The sequence below is a fragment of the Piliocolobus tephrosceles genome, chromosome 5 (assembly GCF_002776525.5).
Source record: "Piliocolobus tephrosceles isolate RC106 chromosome 5, ASM277652v3, whole genome shotgun sequence".
Taxonomy (NCBI): Eukaryota; Metazoa; Chordata; class Mammalia; order Primates; family Cercopithecidae; genus Piliocolobus; species Piliocolobus tephrosceles.
In genome coordinates, this window is record NC_045438.1 from 65,075,889 (window position 1) to 65,092,688 (window position 16,800).

Below are 16,800 nucleotides of genomic sequence, written 5' to 3' on the forward strand. Positions count from 1 at the left end.
GGTTTTACAGAGTGCTGATTGGTGTGTTTACAATCCTTTAGCTAGACACAGAGTGCTGATTGGTGTGTTTACAATCCTCTAGCTAGACAGAAAAGTTCTCTAAGTCCCCACCTGACCCAGAAGCCCAGCTGGCTTCACCTCTCAGTGGAACCCACAAAAGTGTGGGACCCGTGCTGATTGGGTACCCCTGGAGATTTTAACTCTCAGACTTGTCCACACTGCGTCTCCAGTGGCTCCTCAGTTGCAGTTCAGGTTTCCCTGCCCTCGCCCTGGTTCCTGGTGGAAGTCTGCTCTCGGGTGTCTGCTATGGTAAGCTGGGAGTCTCTGTATTCACCCGTCTGTTTCGCCAAGTCTGGGGGCAGTGGTTTGCCCTGTGACCTTACCAGTCTTATGGATCTAAGAAAACGTGTTGATTTTTTCAGTTTGTTCAGCTTTTTCCTTGTAGTTAGGATGGAGGGCTGACGTTCAAGCTCCTTCCATGCTGGACCAGAAACCTGAAGCCCTTCATCTTCTTTCATGGCTAAATAATATTCCATTGTATAGATGCTTTTTTTTTTCCCCCAAGATAGGGTCTCGCTGTGTTGCCAAGTCTGGTCTCAAACTCCTAGCCTCAAGGGATCTCCCACCTCAGCCTCCCAGAGTGTTGGGATTACAGGCGTGAGCCACAGAGCCCAGCCTCACCTTTTGTTTATCCATTCATCAGCTGACAGACATTTTGGGTTGCTTCTAGTTTTGGAGTATCATAATTAATAGTTAAATGAGACATTTAAAAAAAATCTATAATGTCCAGAAAAAAATGTTGATTTTTTTTTTTTTTTAATATCTATGAGTATTTTTTTGAGGCACGGTCTTGCTCTGTCACCCAGGGTGAGTGCAGTGGTGTGACCACGGCTCACTGCAGCCTCAACCCCCTGGGCTCAGTGGATCTTCCCACCTCAGCCTCCCAAATATCTGAGACTGCAGGCACGCACCACCACACCCAGGTAATTTTGTTTTCTGAGGTCGTTTTTTTTGTAGAGTTGGGGTTTGGCCATGTTGCCCAGGCTGGTCTGGAACTCCTGGGCTCAAGCATTTCTCCTGCCTCAGCCTCCCAAAGTGCCGGGATTATAGGCATGAACCATCGTGCCTGGCTGATAATTTTTAATAAAGGAATAATTAGAAATATTCCACCCTCGACTCTGACTGCCTGACCCTGCCACTTGCTGCATACCTTGTGATCTGGGCAAGTTTCATGCATGGATGGCAGTTTCTAGTGCAGTAAGTAATAACTAGATGAAAACCCACAAATCTGATCTGTGATCTGCTGTGGCAGATGAAAGCTATAAGACAGCTAGTGGAATAGCTTAACCATACTTTATTATCCTTTTCCTTTGTGATTGACATTTAGATGTTTTCCAATTTTATATTATTACAAGTAATGCCGGGAAAACATCCCCATACATCAACACAGTGACTGTATGAGTGTTTCTGTAGGTTAGATTCCTAGAGGTTACGCTGGAAGTGATGAGAAGTTTGACAAGCAGTATGTTAATTTCCTAAAGGAACCTCCAAAAATATTTTTCTCTGTGTCACATTACATTTCTGTTTGTGATCACCTAAAGGAACACCCAAAAATATTTTTCTGTGTCACATTACATTTCTGTTTGTGATCAGTTCTGCAAACTCACTTCAAGTTTTCAAGTAAAGCCAGAGTTCAGGACATGGAAGAGAAAGTTTAGCATATCAGTTCACTTGTGCTATGTTATGTTACGTAGCACAGAACTACTCCAGAACCTAGTAGTTTAAAGCAACCATTAGGCTGCGCATGGCTGCTCACGCCTGTAATCCCAGCACTTTGGGAGGCTGAGGCAGGCGGATCACCTGAGGTCAGGAGTTCCAGACCAGCCTGGCCAACATGGCGAAACCTGTGTCTGCTAAAAACACAAAAATTAGCCCGGTGTGGTGGTGTGTGCCTGTAATCCCAGCTACTTGGGAGGCTGAGGCAGGAGAATCGCTTGAACCCAGGAAGCAGAGGTTGTAGTGAGCCAAGATCACACCACTACACTCCAGCCTGGATGACAGAGCGAGACTCCTGAGACTTCATCTCAAAAAAACAAAGCAATCACTATTTTATTTTTTCATGATTCTCTGGACCAGCTGGTGGTTCTGATTTGGCCCTCATCCTGCTTCCCCGGCCAAACTCCACATTGTTCTGCCGGTCAGTGACCTGCCATCATGCTTGTGCCTGTCGGTGTGTTCCTGACGTCCTGTCGACGTCCACCCAGTTGTGTGTTCTTCCACCCATGTGTTTCTGTAGACGTCCAGCTGCTTGTATCTTCTTCCACTGATCCCCTTCTCTCGACATCCAGCCGTTTGTGTGCCTGCCTGCTAGGGTCTTGGGGATTTCTATAGGCACAGGATAGAAACGGGGGCGTGGCAGGCCAGGGTGGTCTTGGAAAATGCAACATTTGGGTGCGAAGGCAGGAGTGCCTGTCCTCACCTAGGTCCATGGGCGCAGGCCTGAGGGTGAAGCCCTAGCCCAGGGACGTGCCCTTCTCTACCCAGCACTTCCATAGCCCCCTCCCATATCACTACCAGCATGCTAAAATACCAGAACAAGCAAGAGAGTCGAGTCAGACTAGGGGCAGATCACCAAGACTCAGGTTCTTCCACCATCACAAGGGGTGACACTGCCCGCCTCGCTGGGCTGTTGTGGATCACTGAGATCGCCCACATGAGGACACAGCACGGGGCATGCTCCATGTCAGCCTTTAGAAATGTTTATTTACTGGGCCGAGCACAGTGGCTCATGCCTGTAATCCCAGCACTTTGGGAGGCCGAAGTGGGCGGTCACAAGGTCAGGAGATGGAGACCATCCTGGCTAACACGGTGAAACCCCCGTCTCTACTAAAAAATACAAAAAATTAGCCGGGCGTGGTGGCGGGCACCTGTAGTCCCAGCTACTCGGGAGGCTGAGGCAGGAGAATGGCATGAACCCGGGAGGTGAAGCTTGCAGTGAGCCGAGATTGCGCCACTGCACTCCAGCCTGGGTGACAGAGTGAGACTCTGTCTACAAAAAAAAAAAAGAAAGAAAGAAAAAAGAAATGTTTGTTTACTGCCTCTGAGCTCCCATCTCCGGCCCTCAACCCCATGACCAGCATTCAGCTGCCTCCCTCTACATTTATCAGAATGAAATCAGCATGACTCCATCAAGGGAGGTCACCTGATGCCCTTGAGGACACCCAGGCCTGGGCACCATCTACTCAGGGCATAAACCATCTCCTGTCTTCTCTCCCCTGCCCCAAGGAAAGGGCAGGAGGTCAAAGTGGGGAGCCCTGATGCACGTCACAGGCAGGCATCTATCAATGTTGACAGCTTGTTTTATGAGTGACATTTAGTACAATGCTTAGAAGAAAAAACCTCCCTCAAAAAATCTAACAAAGGGCTGTATAAAGACTTACTTGGCACCTCTGTTGGAGAGGGCTTCGTAGCCAAATATAGCAGATGTGGGAGGTGCGAAGCCAAAGTTTTTATTGGTAATCATCTTTTTGTTCACAGAAGTGGGGCAGTGTTCAAGAGCCGTATGCCAGGCAGAGGTTAGCTTTGTTCTCCCGGGGTTTTTTGTTTATTTTTTTTAAATTCTAAAATGTCATTGTGGTTTGTTTTTCATTTAGAAAATGGAAATGCCATCTCATGCAGTGCAAATGCATGGAACACCTTGTGAGTGTCAGTTACTGTGGTGTGAGCTGAGGATTCTTAAGTCTCTCAACAAGTATCGCAGATAGGTACATTCCTGTTTTCGTGAGGCTCAGAGAAGTTAGCACTACCAAGCCTGCGTGATTCCGAACTGGGCACTCAAACATCATGCTGGTGGGATACCGGGATATTTGTAAGATGCATGAGAAGCCTTAGGTGCACTCGTGTCTTGCTAGGTCTTCTGGTCTTCCTCTTTTCCCTTCATTATAGTTGCTTTATCTCCCCCAGAATCTTGTTTCTTCAGCCATCTTAGCACATCCTTCACCCTTACCATATAGTGTTGGCAGCAGAAGGATGACCCACAGAGTAAGAGCCACGAGAGCAGAGTTGTGTCTGGCTTGATCCTGGGAGGTCACTATATTAATGCTGAACTTAGTGAGGGTTACCACTGGGTTGCCTGAGGAGGGTGAACCGGCCCAGGTCAGAACTCCCCTGCTCATCAGTAGTGGGATCATGCCTGTAAACACAGGCAACTTAGTGCAACCCTGTCTCTTATTTAATTTAAAAAAAAAAAAAATTTGTTTTGGCTGAGTGTGGTGGCTCACACCTGTAATTCCAATACTTTGGGAAGCCAAGGTGGGCAGATTGCTGGAGCTCAAGAGTTCTAGACCAGCCTGGACAACATGGTGAGCAAATTTAAAATAGGATTTTGTGCAGAAAGAGATCATTAGAAACTCATATACTATGCAGCAAGACGTACATGTTCTAGAGGGAGACCTGCCCTAGTTAATACCCAGGACAGAAAATAAGTGCAGGGTCTCTACTAAAAATACAAAAAAAAAAAAATTAACTGACCATGGTGGTGTGCGCCTGTGGTCCCAACTACTCGGAAGGCTGTGGTGGGAGGATAACTTAACCCCGGGGGTTGGGGGGCGGTAGTGAAGCTTGCAGTGAGCCAAGATCGCACCACTGCACTCTAGCCTGGGCAACAAGAGTGAGATCCTGTCTCAAAAAAAAAATTTGATGATGATGATGAAAATAATTCTGTTGAAAATGAAAGTGGTAAGCATCATTCTTGCGACTGTGATTCCAGGAGGGAGATGCCAACCCCAGTCCCCCTGACTACTGTTTCACATAGCCTCCCTGCTTCCCCAAGCCCCGCTGCTTTCTGTGTGTTCCAGTGTGCTGCCTCTCAGGGCACTTTTGAGCCACTTACTCATTAACTAAATTCAGTGACCGCTCTTGGATTTGGGGTCCCGATGAAGACGTCTAGTACTTGGAGCATCTCCAGGGTGACTCACTCCCTTGGGATGTCACTGGGCATAGACACCTGAAATCTCCCTAAATAGTCTATTTACTCCTCACTTGCAACCCAACATCAGCTTCTTTTTGTTCAGTCAGATTCTCCAGCTGAGAGATTTGGGCATTCTCTCTGGGTTCTGCCGATGCTGGTGGTTGAATGAAACGCCCTGATCAAGATCCGGGCTAGACGCTGGCATTGCAGAGCCTGAGCTGTACAGCAGAGTTCCCATATGGTTGGAAGACGAGCCTCAGAGAATTGGAAACGTGTCAGCCAGTCCTACCCAGTGCCAAGTAGCACAGATTTAAAGATTTCTTGATACTCCTAGACAGCTGAGCCGAGATTTTATCATCAGCCACAAATGCAGCCAGCCCATTGCTGCCTTGGCAGCATTTGTGGAATTAATTGGAGCACTGAGCTGACAGGACACCAGTGTGGGAATATCTAAGAACCTTCTCTTCAGTGCTTGTGTTGTGTTCTGTGTTGAATTGTGTACCCGAGGTTTCTGGGAGTGAATGTTGCCCTCTACTGGGACACTGACATTTTTTATTCAAGCAGTGTAGCCAAAAATGTTTCTATTGACGGCAGTGTTTCTAACATGCTTGGCGGAAACGGAAATGTTTGTATTAATGAGGCTGAATATTGAGAGTTATGGGGGGTTTCCCAGTTTCAACGTACTCTTGCCTCCCGCCTGCTGTAGGAATGTGGGGGAGTCAAATCTTGTGTGTGTTGTTGGTATTCAAATAATTCACCAGAAACTTCCCTGTACTCATTTCTCCCCTGGGTATTAATTAGGGCAAGTCTCCCTCTAGAACATGTACTCTTGTTGGATGCTATGTAAGTTTCTGATGATCTCTTTCTGTAGGAAATTCTATTTTAAATGTGCTAATGGAGCCTTGCTTTAAAGGAAAGCCTCCTTTTCTAAAATCACTCCTAATATAGTTATGATTTGTAATTGTTAGTACTTCAAACCCAAATTTCTCTCTATTGGTAAACCTTATAGTAATCTTATAGTCTGTGGGACTCTAAAATTATTTTAGTGTAATAGAATTTAATAGTGAATAAATTGCCAAAACTTTTACTTTACATTCTACAGGAATTAGCAAGTAAGGCACTTTGCGTTTGTTAGGGCAGTGGTTTTCCACAGTGACCCACGGTTATAAATCACCTTATAGATCAATACAACTTACATGTATGAATTTGTAAATAAATATGTAGACATACACATAGTAATGAAACAAAACTCCTAAATTGATTTACTTTGTGCAGTACACTTTGATATTTTTCTATTCTTTTTGCTTTCTTATTTCCTCATTCCCTCCCTCTTTTTTTTTTTTTTTTTTTTTTTTTTTTTTTTTGGCATGCTCTGTCGCCCCGGCTGGAGTGTGGTGGTGCCATCTCGGCTCACTGTGATCTCCGCCTCCCAGGTTCAAGAGATTCTCCTGCCTCAGCCTCCCGAGTAGCTGGGACTACAGGCGTGTGCTACCACTCCCAGCTAATTTTTTGTATTTTTAGTAGAGATGGGGTTTCACTGCGTTAACCAGGGTGGTCTCAATCTCCTGACCTAGTGATCTGCTCACCTCGGCCTCTCAAAGTGCTGGGATTACAGGCGTGAGCCACCATGCCCGGCCTCTCCCTCTTCTTATGTTGGTCACGATCCACCAGAATCAGTTATCATCTGCTAACCTACAATTTGAAACACTGCACTGGGGTAAAGGTTGTCAGTTATCTCCACCCCTTCCTTTCTGATGTGTGTATATGTTTTCTTTTCTTTCTTTTTTAAACAAATAATGCCAGATAGCAGAACAGAAGAAACATAAAGGGCTTAAATTCCCAGCCTTTAGGACAAATAGACTCTAAGAAGTGCCTTCCATGCGCGACTTACCCTGAGGCACTGTGGGAAAGTCCTTCTCAGTATACGGGTTGAGAGTGTCATTACAACTCCCTTAATAATAGTCCCCTACAGAACTACCTCTGCCATGGCTTGGGAATAGCATTATGTAATAATATATCATATTGTAATAATAAATTTTTATTTATTTATTTTTGAGACAGAGTTCTTGTTGCCCAGGCTAGAGTGCTGTGGCATGGTCTTGGCTCACTGCAACCTCCACCTCCCAGGTTCAAGCAGTTCTCCTGCCTCAGCCTCCCAAGTAGCTAGGGTTACAGGCATGTGCCACCACACCCACCTAATTTTGTATTTTTAGTAGAGATGGGGTTTCACCATGTTGGCCAGGCTAGTTTCAAACTCCTGACCTCAAGTGATCCAACCGCCTTGGCCTCCCAAAGTGCTGGGATTACAGACGTGAGCTACCACGCCTGGCCATAAATATTTATTAAGCACTTACTGTGATTCAGACAGACTCAGTGCTGTATGTGCACTGTCTTGTTAAATCTTCACAACCACCCTGTGGGACAGGTACCATGATTTACCCTGAGTTATACACAGGAAGGTGAGGCTTAATAAGGTTACAAACAAGGATGCTTGCTGATTGAGCTGAGTTCTTAGCCATACCTTCATACCTCTCTGCCACTGCTCTTATCAGGACAGCTTCCTTTTCTTTTTTTTTCTTTCTGAGACAGGGTCTTGCTCTGTTGCCCAGGCTGGAGTGCAGTGGCGTGATCTCAGCTCACGAAGCCTCAACCTCCCAGGCTGAAGCAATCCTCCTACCTCAGCCTCCCGAGTAGCTGAGACTACAGGCATACACCACCACTCCTAGCTTGTTTTTGTAGAGATGGGGTTTCACCATGTTGCCCAGGCTGGTCTTGAACTCCTGGGCTTGAGATCCCCTGCCTCAGCCTCCCAGACTACTGGGATTACAGGTGTGAGCCACTGCACCTGGCCTCACTTTTCTTAAGATGTATTTGAGAATGGTGGAACACTTTGCCCTGCTTTATCCACATGTGTGGTTGACATAAATTCATTGACCTCTTTTGTACCCTGGGCACTTTGCCAGGCACTGGGGATAGACTCAGGAACAACATGGTCCCATCCCACAACCATCATGCAGTTTGATGGGGATGGGGACAGCTCGGCAAGGAGACCCCAGAGGGAGTGGGGCAGGTGGCAGGCCACCCCTGACAGGCTGCTCCACTCTGGTATGTCCTTGATCCTCTGCTTCTGGGGAGTGCTGTAGAGGGGAGGGGTGGGGAGTGGGGGCCATGAGGGCCAGTTGCCACTGACCATTTGCTGATATATATATATGAGTGTGTATATATATATATATATATATACACACACAAACCCTGAAGGCAGTATTGGCAGGTCTGTGATAACTAATGTACTTATGAGTCCCTTTATAAGGTCACTAAAGGAGTAGTTTTTCTTTTGCATGGTTGTCCTCATGGGGGCACAAGAGAAGTATTAACATTTCTCTAATATGAGTCAGATTATTCTATTATCCAAAAGAGAGAGTCTAGGAAGTAATTCATTAATTATTACTGAGATGGGGTCTCACTCTGTCACCCAGGCTGGGGTGCAGTGGCAAGATCTTAGCTCACTGCAGCCTCCATCTCCCATGCTCAAGTTATCCTCCTACTTCACCTCCCAAGTAACTGGGACTACAGATGCACGCTACTGCGCCTGGCTAATTTTTTTGTATTTTTGTATTTTTTTGAGACGGAGTCTCACTGTGTCGCCCAGGCTGGAGTGCAGTGGCCCTATCTCAGCTCACTGCAAGCTCTGCCTCCTGGGTTTACGCCATTCTCCTGCCTCAGCCTCCCAAGCAGCTGGGACTACAGGCGCCCGTCACCGCGCCCGGCTAGTTTTTTGTATTTTTTAGTAGAGACGGGGTTTCACTGTGTTAGCCAGGATGGTCTTGATCTCCTGACCTCATGATCCGCCCGTCTCGGCCTCCCAAAGTGCTGGGATTACAGGCTTGAGCCACCGCGCCCGGCCTTTTTTGTATTTTTTTAGTAGAGACGGTGTTTCGCCATGTTGCCCAGGCTGCAGAACTTCTGCGCTCAGGAGATCCACCCATCTTGGCCTCCCAAAGTGCTGGGATTACAGGCGTGAGCCACCGCGCCCAGCCGTTCATTAATTAAATGAAAAAGAACACATAAAAGGTTCAGAAGGATGAAAGTTTTCTGTTTATTTGGACTCCTGGTTTCTATTCCCCCGTATCTACCTATTCTCAGCCCCATATTGCTCACTTGCTGTATGAAGCCTCACTTCTTGAGGTTGTCTCTCTTCCCTACATTGGTTGAGGCTGCAGAGAAAAACACCTCTTGCCCTGTTTTATGCTGGCATTAGTTACCTGAAAACTTTCTAATAACCCTTATCTGTCCAGATGAGATAAGCTGAGAGCAAACACTGACTGCCAGGCCCTGGCTACTCAGAGAGGATGGACAGCAGCCACAGCACCCAGGAACTTGTTAGAGATGCAGGCCCAAGGTTCACACTCTACATTCCAGCAAGACCCAGGTGATTCAGTGTGTACACTAGAGCTTAAGCGCTGGACTAGGCCGGTCCCAGCCACCTGTACTCTTCCCAAGCATGGAGAGAAGCATCCCAGGATGCCGTTTGTTCTTGTCCATTCCCAGTTGCCTGAGGCACATGCCTGTCAGGGGGAGCAAAAGCTCCCTGCTCCCCCAACACCCACCAGTGCTCACTGACTAGCTCATCTGCTTTCCTAAAACTCAAATACACATTTCCATAAGTGTCTGGGTCAAATTCAACATTTGTCAAAAACAGGCTTATTAGATTGTGGCTGAAATACAATGAATGATACATATTTAAGGTATACAATTTGATATGTTTTGACACGTGTCTACCAGTGAACCCATAGCCACAGTCATGATGATAAACATCCATCAACCCACTGACATTCTCCGTGTCATTCTCCATGTCCCATCGAATTTTCCCTGCCATCCCTAGGCAATGACTGTCTGCCTTCTGTCGTTATAGGCAAGCTTGTGTTTTCTAGAATTGTATATACACAAATTGAATCATACACTGTGGCCTCTTTTTTGTGATTTATTTTGAGATTTATCATGAGTACTTTGTGTACTGTATCAATAATTAATATCTAGCCGGGCGCGGTGGCTCAAGCCTGTAATCCCAGCACTTTGGGAGGCCGAGACGGGCGGATCACGAGGTCAGGAGATCGAGACCATCCTGGCTAACACGGTGAAACCCCGTCTCTACTAAAAATACAAAAAAACTAGCCGGGCGAGGTGGCGGGCGCCTGTAGTCCCAGCTACTCCGGAGGCTGAGGCAGGAGAATGGCGTAAACCCGGGAGGCGGAGCTTGCAGTGAGCTGAGATCCGGCCACTGCACTCCAGCCTGGGCGACAGAGTGAGACTCCGTCTCAAAAAAAATAATAATAATAATAATTAATATCTTATTGCTGAGTAATATTCCATTGTATGAATATAACACAGTTTATATACTTGTTGATTTTTCAGAAACGGGGGGTTGTTTCTATTGTCTCACAGTTGCATAGTCCAGAGAGTTCTGGGCCGGCCTTTTCTGGTCTAAGATGTGATTTCAGGCAGTGGTGGAGTTGGCATCAGACAGCTGCTCTCCACAGCGCAGTTCTCATCTGCCCCTACCATGCGTCTCAGGCTGCAGGCTGAAAGGACACACTGCTGCCTTTGGGAGCTACCATAGGTAGGAATCTCTGTCCCTTCCTGAGAGCAGACCAAGGCATGCGTCCATGAGGTGACCTGTCTATGGCCAGGAGCTGCACAAGCCCGTCGCCTTCCTGTGCTCTCCCTCCTGTTTCTTGCAGAGTTCTTACCCGGTATTGCCAACATCAGTGTCAGCCCTCTGATGGGCAGGAAGTCCAGTGCTGGTGTCCTGCAAGAGCACAAAGCCTCCCTGGGCCCAGCCAGAGTGTTTTCTCGGGGAGTGGGGAGAGCAGCGGGTTTGGGGTGGTGGAGATGCAGGTTTGTATCAGTGGTGCATCCTTGGCTGACAGAGTGATTCAGGGTGAGGAATCAGTTTCTCACATGCTCCCAAGGTTGACCTTGGCCCCTCTGTGTGCCACACAGACGCTTGTTTAGTGTCATAAACCACAGCACCCTCCTAACACTCTGGGAAATGATTTTTGTTTTGCAGGCTCTCCTAGCAGGCATGCGGAACCGTGAGAACAGCTCCCCCTGCCAAGGCAATGGCGAGCAGGCCAGCAGGGGCAGGAGCCTGGGCTCTGTGTGGCCAGGAGAGGAGGAGCCCTGCAACGATGCCACTACCCCTTCCTACAAGAAGCCTCTGTATGGCATCTCGCACAAGATCATGGAGAAGAAGAATCCTCCCTCAGGGGACCTGCTAAACGTGTACGAGCTCTTCGAGAAGGCAAACGCCAGCAACAGCCCCTCGTCGCTGCGGCTCCTGAATGAGCCACAGAAGCGGGACTCTGGCAGCACCGGGGCAGGCACTGACAGTGACCCCAACATCTACTTCCTGATCCAGAAAATGTTCTACATGCTCAACACCCTCATGTCCAACATGTCCCAGCTGCACAGCAAGGTGGACCTGCTCTCCCTGGAGGTGAGTCGCATCAAGAAGCAGGTGAGCCCCACTGAGATGGTGGCCAAATTCCAGCCGCCCCCTGAGTACCAGCTCACAGCTGCGGAGCTCAAGCAAATCGTGGACCAGAGCCTGTCCGGGGGGGACCTGGCCTGCCGCCTGCTGGTGCAGCTCTTCCCCGAGCTCTTCAGCGACGTGGACTTCTCCCGAGGCTGCAGTGCCTGCGGCTTTGCGGCCAAGCGCAAGCTGGAGTCGCTGCACCTGCAGCTCATCCGCAACTACGTGGAGGTCTACTACCCCTCGGTGAAGGACACGGCCGTGTGGCAGGCCGAGTGCCTGCCCCAGCTGAACGACTTCTTCAGCCGCTTCTGGGCCCAGCGGGAAATGGAGGACAGCCAGCCCAGTGGCCAGGTCGCCAGCTTCTTTGAGGCAGAGCAGGTGGACCCCGGCCACTTCCTGGACAACAAAGACCAGGAGGAGGCCCTGTCTCTGGACCGGAGCAGCACCATCGCCTCAGACCACGTGGTGGACACGCAGGACCTCACTGAGTTCCTGGATGAAGCCTCCTCACCAGGCGAGTTTGCAGTCTTCCTCCTCCACCGGCTCTTCCCCGAGCTTTTCGACCACCGCAAGCTGGGTGAACAGTACAGCTGCTACGGGGATGGTGGAAAGCAGGAGCTGGACCCGCAGCGGCTCCAGATCATTCGCAACTACACAGAGATCTACTTCCCCGACATGCAGGAGGAGGAGGCCTGGCTGCAGCAGTGCGCCCAGCGCATCAACGACGAGCTCGAGGGCCTAGGGCTGGACGCGGGCAGTGAAGGTGACGCCCCGCGCGATGACTGCTATGACTCCTCCAGTCTGCCCGACGACATCTCAGTGGTCAAGGTGGAGGACAGCTTCGAGGGTGAGCGGCCCGGCCGCCGCTCCAAGAAGATCTGGCTGGTGCCCATCGACTTCGACAAGTTAGAGATCCCCCAGCCCGACTTCGAGGTGCCCGGCGCCGACTGCCTGCTCAGCAAGGAGCAGCTGCGCAGCATCTACGAGAGCAGCCTGTCCATCGGCAACTTCGCCTCGCGCCTGCTGGTGCACCTGTTCCCCGAGCTCTTCACGCACGAGAACCTGCGAAAGCAGTACAACTGCAGCGGCTCCCTGGGCAAGAAGCAGCTGGATCCGTCCCGCATCAAGCTCATCCGTCACTACGTGCAGCTGCTCTACCCGCGCGCCAAAAACGACCGCGTCTGGACCCTGGAGTTCGTGGGCAAACTGGATGAGCGCTGCCGGCGCCGGGACACGGAGCAGAGGCGCTCCTACCAGCAGCAGCGCAAGGTCCACGTGCCAGGCCCTGAGTGCAGAGACCTGACCAGCTATGCAATCAACCCCGAGAGGTTCCGGGAAGAGTTTGAGGGGCCCCCACTGCCCCCCGAGAGGAGCAGCAAGGACTTTTGCAAGATCCCCTTGGACGAACTGGTGGTCCCCTCGCCTGACTTCCCGGTGCCTTCTCCCTACCTGCTGTCTGACAAGGAGGTGCGTGAGATCGTTCAGCAGAGCCTCTCCGTGGGCAACTTTGCCGCCCGGCTCCTCGTCCGCCTGTTTCCCGAACTCTTCACCGCCGAGAACCTCCGGCTGCAGTACAACCACTCCGGGGCTTGCAACAAGAAGCAGCTGGACCCCACGCGACTGCGGCTCATCCGCCACTACGTGGAAGCCGTCTACCCGGTGGAGAAGATGGAGGAGGTGTGGCACTACGAATGTATCCCCAGCATCGATGAGAGGTGCCGCCGCCCCAACAGGAAAAAATGTGACATCCTCAAGAAAGCGAAGAAAGTGGAGAAGTGAAGGCCTGTGGCCTGCCCAGAGATTCGGGGTCACGAGAGGCTGAGCGATGGGCCCCCTTGGGACTGAGCAATACTTGGGAGCACGCTTATGGCATCCACAGGCAGGCACCTTATGTCCGTGGGGAGTGGCTTACTACATTTGCACACGTAAACACCCACCCAACCGCAAGAAAGAAGCCTTGAGTTTGGTCTCTTGTACTTACAACTTCTGTCCTGTGTGCCCCCGCGGGGCAGCCTGAGTGTGGGGAGAGCAAGCTGTGAGGGCAGGAACCAGAGGGTAGGGGTCCTCTCTCCCTGGCTGTGCCCTCCCCAGCCCCTTACAGCTTAAAATGCAAACCCAGCAACTCTCTTGCCCCTCTTCCCGTATTTTACATCTTCCATTTTTACCCATTTTTTTTAATTAAAAAGAAACCCTTAAAAAAACAATTGGGCTCTTTGGGGGCCATTTTACTTAGAAAAAAACCTCTTTAAAAGTGCCATGTTCGTGCACAGTGGCTAATCATAGCTTCAGGTGGCATGGATACTGATTTTACTGACCTTGTCTTTTACATCTGATTTTGGAAGAGTCAAGATGCCCCTTGGATGGCAGTAGAGGGGATGGAATAGTATGAAGTCCTTTACGACCATGTGCAGGTTTTCCCTTCTGCTCTGGTGCCTGGGAAGGCTTCCGTTCAGCTTGGCCTGTGCTTCAGGCGTGTTGGTAGAATGTTGTGTCACTCTGTAGGCGAGAACACTGGATGATGATGATATGAATGTAGACAGCCGTGGAAACACGTTTGCAGTGTCTCCATCTGAGCCGTGTCCTTCCACTGCCCCCATTCCCTCTCCATACATGGTTGCTGGTTGGAGGGAGTAGACATGTTTCCTTGGAAAACAGTGCAGGGGCTTTTGGCTTCTTGTTAGATTTAAGGGTGGGCCTCTTTGAGCTCACCATGAACTGTTTACTTTTCTGTGTGTGTGTTTGTACGAAATCCAGGTACCAGGAGCTCTGTGGTGACCTCCCCAGACCTCAGTGTTAGCTCCTCCAGGCAGCACTACTTCCTCGTTCCTCAGGGCGGGCCCAGGTCTGGGCCCCTCTTGGGGATACCAGGCATTGGAAGGACACAGGCTGTCTCAGATGGGGCACATGTCCCTTCCCAGAGTCCACTCAGAACTTTCCTCTTGGACTCTCTAGAAGGTCCTGCCGTCCTATACCTGGCTACCCCCTGTCTTGAGGGGCACATGTCTTCGTTCCCTCCTGACTGGGAATGTCAGGCTCCTGCAGGCCAGCTGCATGCTCTCCAGGAGCACCAACTGGGAAGTTCCCCGGCAGGTACAATCCTTTAAAATGATCCCTTTACCTACCTAACTCTGGGGGCCAAATGCCTAAGAGGAAAAGGAAACAGTCAAATGCAAACAATACGTCATACCAGAGTCCTGGAAAATTAATTGAATCACACAGGGTAGTAATAGAACCCCTGTGCGATGGCTTAATATTTTACTACTTTAAAATGCAGAGGTAATAGAAACAATGTGAATTTTCTTCATTCAGCTGATAAGGACTTCAGTTCCAGTGGCTGTATGACATAATTTTGCCTGTGACCAGGAGCATTTTTTAAAATACAGAATTTTAAGCAATGTTAAGTTGCTGATCTAACTAGTAAATGTGCTCCTAAGTGTCATGTACAGATTATTTCTGTTGTGACTGCAAACAGATTTAGAAAGGCACAGGGACTGAATGACTCTCTGTCACACACAGCTACTCATGCACACACGCACTGCTTACTAAAAGCTGAAGTGAGATGAAGGGGGCCTACACGAATAACAAGTTCAACTTCTTTGTGCCTGGAAAGGAGGGACTGGAGCAGCCAGGAGACTCACTTTCCCCCCTCGCTTGGGCCCTTCTCTATGCCTTAGTCTCTCCAGCACATGTACACAGCATGCGCACACACGCACCCTACCCAAAGACAGCTGTGGCCCTCTCCCGCCATCTCCCCCACCCACCGCTGGTTGTTGGGCGCTGGACGGGGGAGGTCCCATGGAATTTGTTCTGGTTTCTAGGATGTAAACAAGAGGACTCCAAGCCATGAATTGCCCTGCTTTCTAGAGGGTGGAATGTTGACCCTGCAACTTTAGAAGCACAATCATTTATTAATAATTTTTTTGAAACTCCCATCTACCCATGTTAGAGAAATCAATAGGTTCTAGGAATTAAATATGTCTCTTTGTAACCCAGAGCATGTTCAATTTTTAGAAACCATATTTCAGTGATTTTCTTAATACCTTTCATGTGTAGGGCATCTTTCCCCAGAATCTTAACAGTCCCTCTCTGTGAAGAGAAGTGGACACACCTGGGAACTCTTCCCATCTCTCTGGATGTGGTCAGGAAACGCCTGCAGGTCCTTGCCCTGTCTGTATGGTGTCCTCACTTCTCCATCCATACAGATGACTCCAGTGGGCATTTTTTTATTTTAAATTTTTTACATGAAGCAATAGAAGTACAAAATACTTATTTTTTCAAAATTTAATGTGTTTCATGAAACCTGTTGGCAATCCTTTTCCTTCCCCCACCCGCCCCTTCTAAATTCTTTGGTTTTTAGTTGTTTGTATTTTGAATTTTTTTTTTTCTTGGCCTTGTATCCCAAGGACTAAAAAATTAGCACAGACACGTTTTGATGTTGAATGAACTAGTAAGTCACAGTAGGTGGTAGTCTTCATCGGTTTCTCTAAATTTTTAAAGAATGTATGAAGATAGTCATGAATGTATTGAGTGTTCGCATCCTGCTTCAGTTCACCTTGGCTGTGTCTATATGACAACAAATGTTCGACAGGGAATAAAGTCGTGTCTGGTGTCATTTGCGCTAGCGTGCCCCTCCCCTTTCAGTGTTGGCTCCAAACCTTCCTTTCCTTTTATGTTTGTGGGGAGGGAGAACCACATCAGCAGCATTCATCAACCAACCAGCCAATGGGATCTACTTAGTGGTGAATGGATTGGCTATTTAGTTGGTAAAAGTCACTGGTCTGACCACACCACAGCATGACCACTGGGTTCATTTAGAGATGGCCTCCGTTTCCAAGGTTCCCCCCAAATGTTTGCTTCTTGCCCAGTCGAGAGGGGATCTCAAGACTCCCGAGTGGAGGTCGTGAGCTCGCACCCTGCCTGGCTGTGTAGATAGACTGTACAGATACATGAAGTGGGGGTGGGGGCCGAGGGGCTATTACTGCTGTTTGGAAATGCTTGCCTCTCGTAGATCCAGCCTTAATGTTTTTCTGACATCCTAGTAATAGCAGACCCTGCACAAAGTGGATATCAGAGTTAATACTGTGAGGAGCAAAATAATGAGAATAGTTTTACCAAAGATAATGAAATCTCGCATCATGTCTGCATTTTACCATAGATTGGAGTGCATCCTTAGGAAACTGAATGTAACAAAAACCCAGGACATTTTTGGAAATTGTATGCTCTCTAGCAACTTTGTGTGAATTTTTATACAAACACTGTTTTATGAGTTATATAAAATGTTATAAAAATAGAAAAA

General features: G+C 48.8%; 1 protein-coding gene across 1 annotated transcript in view; it reads left to right on the forward strand.

Annotated features, from left to right (window-relative positions):
* BEND3 (BEN domain containing 3) overlaps positions 1-16,800 on the forward strand; it is a 61,959-nt gene extending 45,159 nt beyond the window's left edge. Inside the window, exon 4 of the mRNA XM_031935572.1 lies at positions 11,037-16,800. Within this exon, the coding sequence (XP_031791432.1) occupies positions 11,037-13,283 (2,247 nt within the window). The 3' untranslated portion in view covers positions 13,284-16,800. The remainder of the gene's footprint in view (positions 1-11,036) is intronic.